The sequence below is a fragment of the Sminthopsis crassicaudata genome, chromosome 1 (assembly GCF_048593235.1).
Source record: "Sminthopsis crassicaudata isolate SCR6 chromosome 1, ASM4859323v1, whole genome shotgun sequence".
Classification (NCBI taxonomy): Eukaryota; Metazoa; Chordata; class Mammalia; order Dasyuromorphia; family Dasyuridae; genus Sminthopsis; species Sminthopsis crassicaudata.
The window spans coordinates 352,306,730-352,323,862 of record NC_133617.1 but is presented as its reverse complement, the minus strand read 5'-3'; the positions used below and the strand labels follow the sequence as shown (position 1 = coordinate 352,323,862).

Genomic DNA, 17,133 nt, shown 5'->3' with positions numbered 1-17,133 from the left:
GAGAATGAATGAGTAAATTGTAGTATATAAATGTTATGGAATATTATTGTTCTGTAAGAAATGACCAGCAGGATCAATACAGAGAGGCTTGGAAAGATTTACATGAACTGATGCAGTGAAATGAGCAGATCCAGGAGATCATTATATACTTTAACAATAATACTATATGTGGATGTATTCTATGGAAGTGGATATCTTCGACAAAGAGAAGATCTAATTCAGTTCCAATTGATCAATGATGGACAGAATCAGTTATACCCAGAGAAGGAACACTGGGAAATGAATGTGGACTATTTGCATTTTTGTTTTTCTTCCCTGGTTATTTTTACCTTTTGAATGCAATTCTTCTTGTGCAACAAGAGAACTGTACGGTTCTGCACATATATATTGTATCTAGGATATACTATAACATTTAACATGTATAAGAAGACTGCCTACCATCTAGGGGAGGGGGTAGAGGGAGGGAAGGAAAAAGTCAGAAAAGAAGTGATAATGTTGTAAAAACATGCATATGTTCTGTCAATAAAAAGTTACAAATAAATAAATAAATAAAAATAGTAGCCAAGAAATGACTGTCACCTCTATTTATCTACCATTTCATACTGTACTTTCCTGTGCTGTATTTTGAATAATATTTGAGTAAAATGACAAACATACAAAATAAGAATGATAGCTAAGCACACTGAATATTTTGTTCTTCCTTGTCTTTAACTGTTGGAAGAATTCATCAGAACTTCATGATGCCAAGAATTTATCATTTTATTTAGTATAGATATTTTTTAATATTAAGTATAATATTTTCTCAAGTATTAAAATATACAAATTTAATCTTAGCATGCTGCAGTTGCATTTTTTTCAAAATTCTAAATATTGACTCACCATCACCAGCAGGTAGTCCTCTCTCCTTTTTCTCATCACATTTGTTGCAGTCACTGAAGTAAAGCAGCAGAAACATATCCAGAAGTACCCAAATCAAGGAGGTGGCTAGGACCACCTTACAATATGCAAATTTTCTCATGGCACTTTAAATAAAATGCAAAAATTCTTTAAAATATATAAATATAGAAATATCTCCAAGATAACTTCAAATCAGTTTCATGAGAGATCACCTTCACAACCTGTAATAAGAAAAATAAAAAACTTCAAATTAAAAACAGAAAACTAGGAAAACAAATTATAAAATTAATATACTATTCACTTCAAGCTTTTATATTAATAATAAACCTGACCAAGAAATGCTCAAAACAGACTGTTATCCTAAAGCTCTAATTTTAAGCATTTTGTTTTTGCCCACATTTACACTGCTTTTTACTTAAAACTGCAGAAAGTGAATTTAAGAAACATTTCAATTCAATTTATTTCAATATTTATTTTGTTTTAAGAATTTTATGGCAATTCTAAGAGTTTAATAAAATTTTCTTAAAAGTAAATAACATTTATATAGCATCTATTAGTCAGGTACTCTACTAAGAACTTTACAGATATCAATCTCTTTTGAGCCTCACAATAACTCTGAAGTAGGTGTTATTTCCACTTTACAGATGAGAATACTGAGGCAAACAGAAATTACGTGACTTCACCGAGATAGTTTTGGAGCTCTCTGTGAACTCAAGTCTTTTTAATTCCATGCCTGGTACTCTATCCACTGTACCACCTGGCTCCTCTTATTAAAACTGACTGAATTTTCTTAAAAGTAGGACTTAGAACCATATCTTATAAATCATATGGCTTGACTACCCCTTGCCATTTATATAAAGAAACCGAAGCCCCAAAAAGTTCAGGTTCACATAATTTAGATGAGTGTGGCAAATCTAAAATTTCATTATAATAATAATGGCCTTAAGATGAATCATAGAGTAAGATATAATTATAAACTGTTGGGATTGCAGCAGCTTTTAAAAAATATTCTGATGACTCTGGGATATGACTATGAACCATTACATAGAATTCCCAATCCCTCTATTTTTGTCTGTCTGCATTTCTGATTTCCTTCACAGGCTAATTGTACACTATTTCAAAGTCTGATTCTTTTTGTACAGCAAAATAACTGCATGGACAAGTATACATATATTGTATTTAACTTATACTTTAACATATTTAACATGTATTGGTCAACCTGCCATCGGGGGAAGGGGTGGGGGGGAAAGAGGGGAAAAGTTGGAACAAAGGTTTGCAATTGTCAATGCTGAAAAATTACCCATGAATATATCTTGTAAATTAAAAAGCTATAATAAAAAATAAATAAATAAAATTTAAAATAAATAAAAATAAAAACTCATTTAATATTAAATATATATTCTGATGGAAGGTCTCAGATACACAAGTATAAATCTACGTATACAATTTGAAACTTAATTTTTAATTAAATTATATTAGACATAAAAAAAGATTTTATAATGTTGATAAGGGAAATCAACAAAACATTAAGAAATTAAATTTCCATGTTAATGAAATTAAATACAAGGAAAAAGACTACAAAACACCACATAAACATTTTATAATGGATTTCACAGTGAAAGTCTGCTTAGGTAGCTTCTTCTTTTGGGTAATAACAGGCCAATGGAATTTTTGCAGCATGAGACAACTAAAAGGTAAATAAAAAACCTAGACATTCATAAAGGAAAAAAAAAAAAAAAGATCCTAGAGTATCATCACCTACTTCACCCCTGTTCTTTTACCTCTATACACTCTCCTGACTAGCTATAAAAACTTCAAAAGTGACAAATCATGAGGGCAGACTTAATGACCATGATTTTTAGACATATTAAAACTCTGGAAGTAAGGCACTCCCAGAATTACTTTCATAAGAAACTATTTTTCATTTTTAACAAGTATTTTTGTATGTGTTATGAGATATGTACCAGCTTCTATGACAAATTGCAACATAATTTCCTCAGGAATATGACTACGTCACTTTTAAGTAATTTCTAGTTATTTAGAGAAATATATCAAATATGACTAAAAAATTAAAACTAGAGAATCACAATATTTTTCATATTTTCTATAGCATTTATCTAATACTAAATAACAATTCTAAAGTACAGTTTTCCAAAATAAGCAAGTTATCATTAGTCATTATCATGGGAGTCAATATAATGAGAGTGATGATTTACAGGAGCAGAATACAGGACTTGAGATCAGAGATCCTATGTCTGAACCACTATGAGGCCTTCAGGAAGCTACTTAACCTCAAGTCTCATTTTTCTCATCTTTTGATTTGGACTAGATGATCTATGGGGTTGTTTCCAGAACTAAATTCTATAATTTTGAAGTCAAATAGTCATTTAGCTTTATAACTATGGCAATTTGTTGGTTTAATACAAAAACAACAGCATTTTCTTAACTTTGGAGTAACACTTGTATGTATATGTTCTCTGCATATTGATTGATTAGTTCTGTGTATATGCATAGTCACAAAACTCTACTAAAGTTCTACTTGCATGTCTCATTATAGCAAGGCAGCAACTCTGGGTTCTGAAAGATTCCACTGTCATATATTGCCAATGGAGAACAGAGTCTAAAGAAATGAAGGGAATAGTTTCATAGAAACCTTGGAAGACTTGGATGAAATGATGCAAAATAACCAGAACCAATAAAAAAAATTCATACAACATAAATTGTGATTAACATATACTTTAACATATTTAATATGTATTGGTTTACCTGCCATCTGGGGAAGGGGGTGGAGGAAAGGAGGAGAAAAATTAGGAAAAAAGGCTTTGCAACTGTCAATGCTGAAAAATTACCTATGTATATATCTTGTAAATAAAAAGCTATAAAAAAATTCATACAATAATATTGTAAAGATAATCAATTCTGATCAAGATAACAATCAATCATTATGAAATAGACTAGCCATGAGACAGAACTGATGGACTACATCAATGTAGAATAAAGTATGTCTGTCTGTTTCTGATATGACTAACTCAAGAATTTGTTTTGCATGACTAGATATTTGTAAGTTTTTTTTTTCCCCTTTCAACTTTTCAATGAGGTGGGGAAGAAGAAAAGGGAGAGAATTGAGAAAGGAAGTAAAAATAAAGTTGAATTTCAAAATGAAAGAGAATAGAAACTAAAAAGTTTCATCAAGCTGGGACAGATCAATATACTTCATGCCTATCTATCAAGAATCAGTCTAGTTTTAAATTAGAGAAATTCATTACCACAAGACATACCACCAGATGATTTTTTAGGCTACAGCAATTCATGAATAATGCTAAAGTATCAGAAATCAAAGTCTGGGTTCAAATCTTGTCTCTGCCACTTACTACTTACCTCTCTGAGATTCTACTTCCTAATAAATAAAATGAGGGGATTGAATGAGATATCTTTAAGGTCTTTACAATTTTAAATTTATGATAGAACTATCCTTCTGATTCTGTATGATTATAGAATAGGTCAAACTTTTCGAAAAGTCCTTTTATTCCTGTGTGGAAAAAAAGTTTAAATTATGCTTAAAGAAAAAAAAAATAGCCTAAAGAAAGTATGCTACACTTAAAAGGTCACAAAATACCACATTTTGACAAACTCAGTGATTCATTTGACATTATTGCAAAAAGTCAGTGAAGATTATCATAAACATCCTGTACTATTTCATTTTGATGCTTATTTGAAACTTCAATAAATATAACTTAAGAATTAAAATTCTTTGGAATTTGAAATATAAAGATTTCTATTAAGTTTTCTAAAAAGACATTGACAAGATTGGATATTTGTAATTGCCAATCAACTTTATACTCAAAATAAGCCTCATAACATAATAGTAGAAATTTTAATAGAAAATTTGTAAGAAATAGCATTTCTTTTATTGACAAAATAGTTCTATGATAATATGGATTACAAATTAAATAAAGCTACTATAACTGATCTAATATCATATTGCTTCTTTAGAAGCATATACAAAGCTATTAAAAGAATTTAAGCAATACTATTAAACTACAAGGAATTTTTTTCTGATACGGTATGAATCATATTACTATATTCCTCACGTTTAATTTACTATGAAATAAATATTTGTATAAATTCAATGTTGGATTTGAAAAGTAAAATATGCTAAAGAAATTAAGCATAAAGTAAATACTAATACAAACTGACTGGATAGCATAAGAGGATTTTTTTTGACATGATCTAAACAAAGCAAAGAGAGCCAATGTCAGGATACCGCTTCACTAAAGTAGGGCTACTACTTGGCAAACATATGGATCCACAATTTTGTAATTATTTTGTCTATGTAAATGTTGGCTCCTGCTATAGAAGACAACAAGCTCCTTGAGTTTAGAATCTGTTTAATCTTTGTGTGTCCCTAATGCCTAGAACAAAGCATTTATTAAATGTTTATGGAATAATCATAATAGGCATTTGATAAAATCTCTGACAAAAATAGCCACACCCAAAACTGCTATATGCTACAAAATCAACAATGTATCTAGTCTCTTTAGTTACTAATCACTCCAGATCCCACAAATGCACACAAGTGGGGAAAAAAAAAAATACAAAAGAGAACATTTGGGTGAGAACTAAACAAAGATAGGCAAAGCAGATAATTACAGTAAAGTCTTTATCTAATTATGCTTGGATATATGTTGGGAGGGAAAAAAGTGTGAAATCAAAGTAGAAAACTATAGACTTAAGAGTAAGGAGAGCCAAATTTGAAAATCCCCCCACAATTCCAAGGTTTTAACTGGATTAGTTATTTAACAACTCAGAATTTCTATTTCATAATTTGTAAAGGGGGAAAATTGCCTATCCACTGCGCCACCTAGCTGCCCACTCCTAGCAGAATTGTTATGAAGATCAAATGGGATAACAACATAGCTAAAATTTTGTAAACTTTAAATCATACAGGCATGGCAGTTCCAATTATTACTATCATTATTATTATTCTATTTGTTAAGACTTTGTGGAAAAGATTTATAGCAGCATATGGAGAAGAGTCAAAGTGAGAGGACATGGTCGAACTGCAGTATGCAATTGTTGCTGGGAGTATCTGTATCAGTGAAATCATGGATTTCACTGTCCTTCATCAAAGTTCTTCCTGACAGAAGGAAGAAATAATAGACTGTGATTTCCTGATACATAACACCAAAAACAAAACAAAACAAAAAATTACATTGAAACAAGAAATAATTTTGATGTCAAGATTATCTAACAATCAGTATCACCAAAATAGGTTCATTCAGAATTTGAAGACTGACGAAACATTTTGGGTGCATTATTTTGTAAACATCAGTTGAGAGGCTATCAAAGAAGTGCATTTTACACATCCCACATTTTAAAGGTAAGAAAAGTTGTTCAAAGAGATTAAATACTGGGCAAAGTATGACAGTGAAAAATGCATCAGAGAAAGGATGTGAAGCCAAGTTTAATTCTAAATCCAAGAACATGAGGTCCTACTGTCAAAATAAGCATGCTAGAAAGCTTTAAGTTGTCTTGATGAAAAACTGTTTTAAGAAGTAAAAGAGACCAAGAGAATTCTGAATTGGATTCTAAATAAGAAAACAACAACAACAACAACAACAACAAAAACAAAAAACAGGAATCTTGGACAAAAATGGTCATTTAATTCAAGAGTACATGTTAGCCGGGGAAGAACCTATTGAAATTAGTGTAAAGGGTCTGGATTCAAAATCTCAGTCCTGACACCTGTGACTTTTATAAATCATTAGCAAGTTATTTAACTTCTCTGGACCTCAGTTTTCTCATCTATAAAATAGGGGTGAACTACATGACATCTTTTGTAGTCTAATTCCCTTATATTACAGGATTGGGAAACTGAGGTCCAGAGAGATTAAGAAGCTTGATTAAGATCAGTCAAGAACTATCATATAGCAACTTAAGGTCAAAATGGGTTTATAATTTAGACATAAAGGGTGATACTATAAACAAATTAGTAAAGCAAGAAATAGTCTACTGTCAGATCTGTGGAGAAAGGAGGAATTTATGGCCAAAGAAGAATCTAGGGAACATTATGAAATGTAAAATATAATTTTGATTACGTTACATTAAAAAGATTTTGCACAAACAAAACCAATGCAGCCAGAATTAGAAATGAAGCAGAAAGGCGGGTGGGGTGGGGGGAATTATAGCCAATGTTTCCAATAGAGGTTTCATTTCTAAAATACATAGAGAAATGACTCAAATTTATAAGAACACAAGTCATTCCTCAACTGACAAATCATCAAAGCATTGAACAGGCAATTTTCAGATGAAGAAATTAAAACAATTTCTAGTCATAGGAAAAAATGCTCTAAATCAGGATTGATCAGAGAAATACCTATAAAGACAACTGTGAAGTACCATTTTATACTTCTCAGATTGGCCAAGATGGCAGGAAAAGATGTTGGAGGAGATCATGGAAAACTGGGACACTAATGGTGGAGTGTTAAAATGATCCAATCTTTTTGAAGAACAATTTGGAGTTATGAGGATTATCAAACTGTGCATACTCTTTGATTCAGCAGTTTCACTATTGGGTCAGCATCCTGAAGAGATAATAAAAAAGGTAAAAGGACCTTATGTGCAAAAATGTTTGTAGCACCTATTTTTGTAGTGGCAAGGTACTGGAAATTGAATAGATGCCTATCAGTTAGAGAATGGCTGAATAAGTTATGCATATGAATGTAATGGAATATTATTTTTCTATAAAAAAGGGCAAGCAGGATGATTTCAGAAAGGCCTGGAAAGACTTACATGAATTGATGCTTATATTACTAAGTAAATCCAAGAGAACATTGTGCACAACAATAAGATTATGTGATCACAATTGTAAGGAACTTGGCTCTTTTCAACAATGAGGTGATTCAAGGCAATTCCAATACACTTGTGATGGAAAGAGACATCTGCATTCAAAGAGGGAACTATGGAGATTAAATGTGGATATAATCATAGTTATTTTCAACTTCTGTTATTTACTTTTTTTCCTCAATCATGTTTTTCCCCCCTTTGATCTGATTTATCAGATAATTAGTTAATGAAACAAAAGGGTTTCACAAAATTATTTGAAGTAATCTATAAACATTTTTTCTAGCTCACTAATACAAAACTTCTCATTGGATGCCTACTGATTAATATAAAAAGAAAAAGAAAGTCAAGAAAATAGATATTATTTATCCACTAGAGAGGATAGCCTAGAAACTAAGATTAGATGAAAGAAGACTTTTTGATAGAAACCTGTAGCCATTAAAGACCAAAAAAGGTAGTATATATTCCAATATGTTTTTATAACTGTAAAATGATATCATATTTTGATTCTAGTATGATGCTGTCTAAACACTTTGTCTTTTTTCTTCCATTGTTTTCAATTATATGTAAAACTTTTTTTCTTAACATTAGTTTTTAAAACTTTCTCTCCTTTCCTCCCTTCCAAATCTACTCCCACTGCGAAGGCACATCCAAAGTCATGTTGTGGAGAAGAGATCCCCCCACCCCAAAAAAGCACAGATCCACTCCCATACAAACACAAAAGATCTCAAGAAAAATAAAACAAAACAAAACAAAACAAAAAAAAAAAAAAAAAAAAAAACATGCTTCAATATGTATTCAGGCCCAAGCAGTCCTTTCTCTTCATATGCTTAGCATTTTTCATCTTAAATCCTTCAGAATTGTCCTGGATTACCGATTTGCTGAGAATAATCAAGTCATTCATAGCTATACTATTGTATATTGCTATTACTTTACACACAGTACATTTCACTTTGTATAAGCTCATGGAGGACTTTCCAGGTTTTTCTGAGAAGCATCCTCTTCATCATTTCTTATAGAACAATAGTATTCCATCATAAAAACATAGTACAATTTATTCAATCATTCCCCATCTGTTGGGTAACACCTCAATTGCCCTGAGAAAAAAAGATACTATAAATATTTTTATACATATATTTTTATACATATATTTTTATACATATAGGTCCTTTTACTTTTTTTTAATCTTTTGGAATACATGTCTATACTTACTTCCTTACACATTTGAGAAATAAGACCTTTATCAGAGAAACTTGCTTCAGAATTTTACAATTACTATTGCTAACAATTTCCTGCTTATTTGTTCTATTCTTTCTCCCTTCTTAAAACTGTTTTGCTTCTGACTAGCCTTTCTCCCAATATACCCTCTCTTCTCTAATTCTCCTCCTTTTATTCCATTCAAAATAACAGTTGATAGTATAAAATATTTGGGAATATATCTACCAAAGGAGAGTCAGGAATTATATGAGCAAAATTACAAAACACTTGCCACAAAAATAAAGGCAGATTTAAATAATTGGAAAGACATTCAGTGCTCTTGGATAGGCCGAGTGAATATAATTAAAATGACAATACTCCCTAAACTAATCTATTTATTTAGTGCTATACCAATCAGACTCCCAAGAAATTATTTTAATGACCTAGAAAAAATAACAACAGAATTCATATGGAACAACAAGAGGTCGAGAATTTCAAGGGAAGTAATGAAAAAAAAAAATTAAATGAAGGTGGTCTAGCTGTACCTGATCTAGAACTATATTATAAAGCAACAGTCACCTTTTGACAAATCCAAAGATCCAAATTTAAAAGTTTCTGCACAAACAAAACTAATGCAAACAAGATTAGAAGGGAAGTAACAAATTGGGAAAACATTTTTACAGTTAAAGGTTCTGATAAAGGCCTCATCTCCAAAATATGCAGAGAATTGACTTTAATTTATAAGAAATCAAGCCACTCTCCAATTGATAAATGGTCAAAGGACATAAATAGACAATTTTCAGATGATGAAATTAAAACTATTTCCACTCATATGAAAAAGTGTTCCAAATCACTATTGATCAGAGAAATGCAAATTAAGACAACTCTGAGATATCATTACACACCTGTCAGATTGGCTAAGATGACAGGACAAATAACGATGAATGTTGCAGGGGCTGTGGAAAACTGGGACACTGATGCATTGTTGGTGGAGCTGTGAAAGAATCCAACCATTCTGGAGAGCAATCTGGAATTATGCCCCAAAAGTTATCAAAATGTGCATACCCTTTGACCCAGCAGTGCTACTACTGGGCTTATATCCCAAGGAAATACTAAAGAAGGGAAAGGGACCTGTATGTGCCAAAATATTTGTGGTAGCCCTTTTCATAGTGGCTAGAAACTGGAAAATGAATGGATGTCCATCAATTGGAGAATGGTTGGGTAAATTATAGTATATGAATGTTATGGAATATTATTGTTCTATAAGAAATGACCAATAGGAGGAATACAGAGAGGCTTGGAGAGACTTACATCAACTGATGCTAAGTGAAACAAGCAGAACTAGGGGATCATTATACACTTCAACAATGATACTGTATGAGGATGTATTCTGATGGAAGTGGATATCTTCAACGTAGAGAAGAGCTAATCCAATTCCAATTGATCAATGATGGACAGAATCAGCTACATCCAGAAAAGGAACACTGGGAAATGAGTGTAAACTGTGAGCATTGTTTTTTGTTTTGTTTTGTTTTGTTTTTTTTTGTTTCTCTTCCCAGATTATTTTTACCTTGCAAATACAATCCTTCCTTTGCAACAACAACAAAAAAATTCGGTTCTGCACATATATATTGTACCTAGGATATACTATAAGATATTTAATATGTATGGGAATGCCTGCCATCTAGGGGAAGGGGTGGAGGGAAGGAAGGGAAAAACTTGGAACAGAAGGGAGTATAAGGGATAATGTTGGAAAAAAAAAAAATCCTATGCATATGTACTGTCAAAGAAAATGTTATAATTATAAAAATTAATTAAAAAGAGTGAAAAATAATAATAATAATAATAATAATAATAATAATAATAATAACAATTCTCCTCCTTTTATGTATTCTCTTCCACTTCTACTTTCCTGCAGAGTAAGATAAGATTTAGGTATCTATATCTCTGAGCCAATTTTAAGGTTCACATTTCTTTCCCCTTCTTATCCCTCCTTTCCCTTTATTGTAAACTTTTTCTTATTTCTTTTGTGACAGATAATTTATACCATTCCACCTCTTCTGTTCCCTTTCCCCCAGCACACTCCTCTCTCACCCCTTAATTTTATTTTTATATTTTATCCCATTATATTCAATTCACACATGAGCCCTTTATTATATATTTCTTCTAACTGCTTTAATAAGAAGAAAATTGTAACTATCATTCTCCCATGTAGGATACTAAACAGATTAACCTATATTAAATCCTTCATGATTTTCTTTCCTGATACTCCCCTTATGCTTCTCCTGAGTCGTGTATTTGAAAGTCAGATTTTTTTTTTTTAATTCAGCTCTGATCTTTTCATCATGAATGTGTGAAAGTCCTCTATTTCAGAAAATATTCAACTTTTCCCCAGTTTTGCTGGGTAATCTGTTTCTTGATTTTAATCCTAGCTCCTCTGATCATAGTCTAAGTCCTCTGATTCTTAAATGTAGAAGCTGCTAAATCTTGTGTTATTCTACCAGTGGTTCCATTATACCTGAATTGTATTTTTCTGGATGCTTGCAATTTTTTTTCTTCTTGATCTGAGAGTTCTGGAATTTGACTATAATATTCCTGGGAGTTTTTATTTTGAGATCTCTTTAAGGAGGTAATCAGTAGATTATCTCAATTTCTAATTTACCCTCTCCTTCTAGAATATCAGAACAATTTTCCTTGACAATTTCTTGAAAGATGATGGCTTTCAGGTAGGCCAATAATTTTTCAATTATCTCTCTGGACCTATTTTCCAGGTCAGTTGTTTTTCCAATGAGATATTTTACATTGTTTTCTATTTTTTTCAATTCTTTCAGTTTTTATTGTTTCTTGATTTTTCATAAAGTTATTAGCTTCTATTTGCTCAATTCTAATTGTTAAAGAATTATGTTCCTTATTGAACTTTTATATAAAACCTCCTTTCCCATTCGGCCAATTTTGCTTTTTCTGGCATTCTTCTCATTTTTTGTATTTCCTTATTTAATCACTCATTTCTCTGACCAATTTTTCCTCTACCTCTCTTACTTGATTTTCAAAATTCCTTTTGAGCTCTTCCATGATTTGAGACTAATTCCTCTTTGTCCTGGAGGATCTGGATGAGGAAACCTTGCCTTTATCTTCTGAGTGTGTATTTTGATCTTCTTTGTCACTATAATAACTTTTTTATGGTTAGAATCTTTTTATGTTGTTTGCTCATTTTTCCAATCTATTACCCAGTTTTTAACTCTTTATTAAAATAGGGCCACATTTCCAGGATAGAAGGTACAATGTCCCAAGTTTCAAGGGTTTTGTGCAACTGTTTCCAGAGATCCTTATAGAGATTCCAGCATTGGCTGTAAGTTGGCATTGTGACCGAGATCTGACTGTATTAGTGCTAGCAAAGAAATCCCTGTAATCTCCCATCTGACCACCTATCTGGCCTCCTTGATCTATGAGCTAAGACCTCTGGAAGCCACCACTGTTGCTTCTGCTGCTGCCATTAATGCTACTGCTGATTCAGTGGATACCAAAGCCCATTACTGGTTTGTTGCGGCTCCCCTTACCTTTCAATGCAACAGACCTTTCTTGTTGATCTTCTAAGTTATTTTCAGCTAGAAATTTGTTTCACTCTGTCTTTTTGTGAGTCCTGATGTTCTAAAATTTGTTTAGAGTCACTACTTAGAGGTATTTGGAGGGACATCAGGAGAGTCCTGACACTAGCTTCTCTAACAAACATCTCTACCCTATTTTTCCCTGCCTGTACACTGTGCCTTTTGGAACCCAGGTTCTATTGTTAACAAACTATATATTATAATTAGTCTGAGTTTTCAACATGGAAATTATTATGTATAGTTTGTATTTATTCTAAATATACAATGTTTCCCCTAGTAGAATGTAAAATTTGAAGGAAGAGGTTGTTTACTTTGATCTTCATATTCCCAAAGTCTTGAATAGTGCCTAGCACAGAGTAGGTACCTAAAAACACTGGTTAATTGAACTGAAAGCTTTTAGTGTTTTCTAGCGTAAGATTATTTTAAGTTTGCTTTGTATATATATTTTAAATCCTTAAATATGTACAAGGTTTCCCCTGACAGAATATAAGATCCTCAAAAATAAGAACTTTTATTTTTTACTTTATATTCCCAGGACCTTGTACCCAAGAAATGTGTAATAAATGCCTGATCAATAGATAGTCATAATGAGACATGCACTACTCATATATTTCTTTCCACTTGCTAGGGACCCTTAATTCCCATACCCTGATCAATGAGTCAAGGGATAAAAGTGAAATTGCAACTAGTTCTGGAAAGACTGTGTCATCAGGAAGGAGCCAAGTCTCAATGAAAGTCACAAGATGAAAAGAATGGAAAAGGAAAAGGTTTAAGATGAAAATAAGTTTGTTACCTACACAATCCAGAGACCACAGTGAAAAGGATAAGCAATTTTACAGTTGAACATTGAAGGAGCTGTATTGAAGGGACTAGGAATAAGGAAGGAAGGGTTTGAATTATGATAAGTGGAATTCAGAATCACTAGGACGGGGAAGAATGTATTGTTGGGATTTTGTAAATCACTGATAGATAATGTTCAGATGGGTTACCACTATCAGTAAAGGTTGTTCTAACTTTGAAGTTCTTTCTAGTAATTTGGTAAGTATCTTAGACAATGGGACTACTGGGACCATGGGGGTGTTGGGAGAAAGTGATGGATGAAAGTATTTATATTTATCTAATCTTTTGCTGGCATACCAGGCTCAGGAGATAGGAGATAGGGAGCATGAAAAGTCTCCCTGTGCCCAGTAGGTAGGAAGGGTCCCTAACAAGTGGAAAAAGATATATGAGCATGTGATAAAGTAATATTTCTCTGTTCTAAAATCTTTTACTTAGTAAATATTTAATAAATATTTCAAATAAATTAACTGATTGATGCCAATATTTAATAAAAGATGCTATGCTTTTCTTCCTATGGAACATTTTTTTCATTAAAGACTTGGGTGAATATAGAGAAAAGATACTTTATAAAATTGCAATATCTTAAATGTCAGAATCAAGATTCAAAAAAATTGAGAGGGCTGGCCTTGCTAACAAGATGAAATTGAAAGAAGATAAACACAATGTCCTGCAGTAATATTAAAACAAATACACTACATAAACAGAATAAAGGAATTTCACACATATCAATGGTATGATAGATATTTTAAAAACAAAAACATAACACCCAGCACCAGCATTTGTGGGTAGTGGGAAAGGTACTTCTTCAGTGAAAGGGACTCTTGGTGAGAAATTTCTTCAAGCAATGTATATGGACACAGGGAGTTGGTTGAGGATAATGAGATTAAGTAGCTTGTCCAGAATCACGTAGTCATATGCCATATGAAGGATTTTCAAGAACTTCCTGAGTCAGAAGCAACTCCCCATTCATTGTCACAAACATGTTTATGCTAGATTAATATATCTATGTGCTCCAATGAAATATGAGAAGTGATTTTTAAAAAAGATATTTACCTAGAGCTTGTATGTATGAAAGATTATCCATAAAGGTTTGGTCTTGGTTTGGAATGGTCCCTGGTTTGGAATCAAAGGTAGCAGCTATGGTTGAGCTACAAGGGGAAGGGACATAGGGAAGAAAGGAGAATCATTCTGAATGATAGTAGGACAACAGTTATGCAGTTATAGAAGGCCACAGAGGCTGACTAGACTTCATTGGCTCACAGAGAAACTAGAAAGGTCCCCTCCCCAGGGAGGCAAATTTTTTTTTTTTAAAGGAAAGTTACATTGAAGATACAGACCTCAAGTCAAGTCAAGAAATGAAGAGTAAGGCTATCTATATCTTTTTAAGACTCCATTACTGCCTTGAGTTGCCCAGAAAGGGAAGGTTTAAGGTCAAAGTAAAGAACTCACAGTCCCACAGAGTCTTTATTTATAGGATCTCTTTAAAAATTCCTTGTGTGTTGAATCTGTGAATACTCTTCATCTTTTGCAATTGCTTTTAGTGTAGAGCATAAAAAGCTGTCCTATGCCTGACATTCACATTGTACCTTGGAAATCCTTAGATATTATTAGTCTTATCAAAGCTTCCCTTTTAGAAATGTTTCTGGGAATATTTGGTAGGGAAATTAAAGAGTGAAAAAGCACCTGACCCCTGTGAGGTCAGATCTCTAGCATGAATCCAGACAGATCCTTTAAATCCAGAGAATTCTGTGTGCATGCTTGGTCTAAGGGGTACAATTACTTTACATAATTTGCTCTCTTGGATATTCTGTATTCTTCTATTAATGTTAGTGATCTATGTTTTAACTTTTATTAAAAAATATTTCTGTCATTTGGTATTTGTGTTTCATTCAAATAAATTTTTCATTATGATGTCAGGCAATTCATCATAATTACTCAAATATTTGGCAACTAATAGCATTTAACTGAATTTAATAATATAGCCAATTAACAAAAGTTTATATAAAAATTAACCAAACATCTTGAAAACTTTTTTTTAAAGACTACTCAGAGAACCTACCCCCTAAGAAACATTATGTTTATCTGGATAGTGGGCCCTCTGAAAGCCCATGTGAGCATTTCATCTAGAATATTTTCTTCCTAGGAGCAGTTATTTTGGCCAAATAGTTATATTAATTCAAAAAGTCATAAGTTATTTTTATTAGGATCCTTTTATTAGAATTGTTTAGAACTCACCCAAAGTGTCTCCCTAATATAACATATTAAAACTAAGACATACTTACCATCTTTTAGAATGGGAAGCTTGGCTTGAGCACCTCCAAAATTTTTAACGAGGTCAGTATAAGACAACTCCTTGCATCATCCGTGGTAACTGTTAAAGGTTTCTTCCTTCCCCCAGAAAGATCTAGACTAACACTTTTGCTCCATTCCTGATCCCCAGTAAAGACCAAAAAAAAAAAAAAAAAAAAAAAAAAATTTATATATATATATATATATATATATATATATATATGTCTTCAAACTACAATCACATGGATGTTTCCCTAGTCTAGTCAGAAGAGCAGGGTAGGACATAAAGACTTCCCCCAAGTCAAGAGACTATAAACTTGGATCCGAGAAAGATAAAAAAGCCTTCTTAAAACTCCAAAAAAGGGAAGAAGCTTCCCTCATGTTTCTTTCTCAATCTATTGTTAAGAAACAAGCTTATTAAAAAAAAAAAAACTTTTTGCAAACTTCTAAGTTTAGCAAAGTACCTTCTTATAACAACTCTGTGAGCTAGGTATTACAAGTGTTATTATTCTCACTTTCTACTAAGACAGCCACTCAGTAAGCACTTATTAAAGTTTTAAAATACTAGGGTTAAAAAGAAAAACCAAAAAACAAAGAAGTCCCTGCTCTCAGGAAGCTCACATTCAAATGGGGAAGAACATGAAAATAGCTAAGTATATATAAGATACACACTGAGAGAAGATGAAAGGTAATTTATTACAGAAGACAATTAATAGTTGGAAAACAAAGCCCTTATGCAGAAGTTGACTATAAACTATAGGAAAGCAAGCAGCAGGAATCATACATTTATATGGTTGTGACATAATAAATCTGAGTCAAGATTCAAATCTAGGTCTTTCCTAATTTCAAATCCAGAAATTTTTCTACTTTTTGCACTGCCCCTCACTATTAAATAACTTAAGTTCACATTCCTTATGATAGAACCTATGAATATAATCAAGACACAGAAAATAAAAGTACTTTTACATATAATTTTGTCCAGTGACCATTACATAAGGAAAGACTAGAGATGTTTTCAAAAAAGTTTTAAGATATCAAGGGAGAATATCAAGCAAAAAAAAAAAAAAAAAAAAAAAAAAAAAGGAAGACATCTCATCTGTAAAAATTACAGAATTAAATCAGATAATATATGAGGTATCTTACAATTTGAATAATGACACTATGTTAATCCTTTAAGTCCATGCTAAGCCTACAAATTCTTATTTCTAGAAGATGGAAAAGAGGGCAATGTCAGAAGGTTGTCATTACTTTCTAGGATCCTCCCAAGCCTGACTCTATGTACAATGGCAGAGCAGCCTCCTCACCTTGGAAGTTCGCCTTTTCCTTGCCTTTTCACACTTGGGGCCCTAGCAAGACCTCTGTTTGAAGTAAAGGAGGGGAAGAAAAACAAGGTGGTGTTGCCCACAAGAACAAGTGCAGAGGAATTGGGTTGTGATAAACAGGGTATGATTGACCACACATC

The 17,133-nt window shown here is 32.3% G+C and overlaps 1 protein-coding gene across 1 annotated transcript in view; it reads right to left on the bottom strand.

The window, feature by feature from the left end:
* Positions 1-17,133, bottom strand: part of GALNT1 (polypeptide N-acetylgalactosaminyltransferase 1) — a 149,978-nt gene that overhangs the window by 90,981 nt on the left and 41,864 nt on the right. Inside the window, 1 exon segment of the mRNA XM_074279217.1 lies at positions 880-1,118. Within this exon segment, the coding sequence (XP_074135318.1) occupies positions 880-1,018 (139 nt within the window). The 5' untranslated portion in view covers positions 1,019-1,118.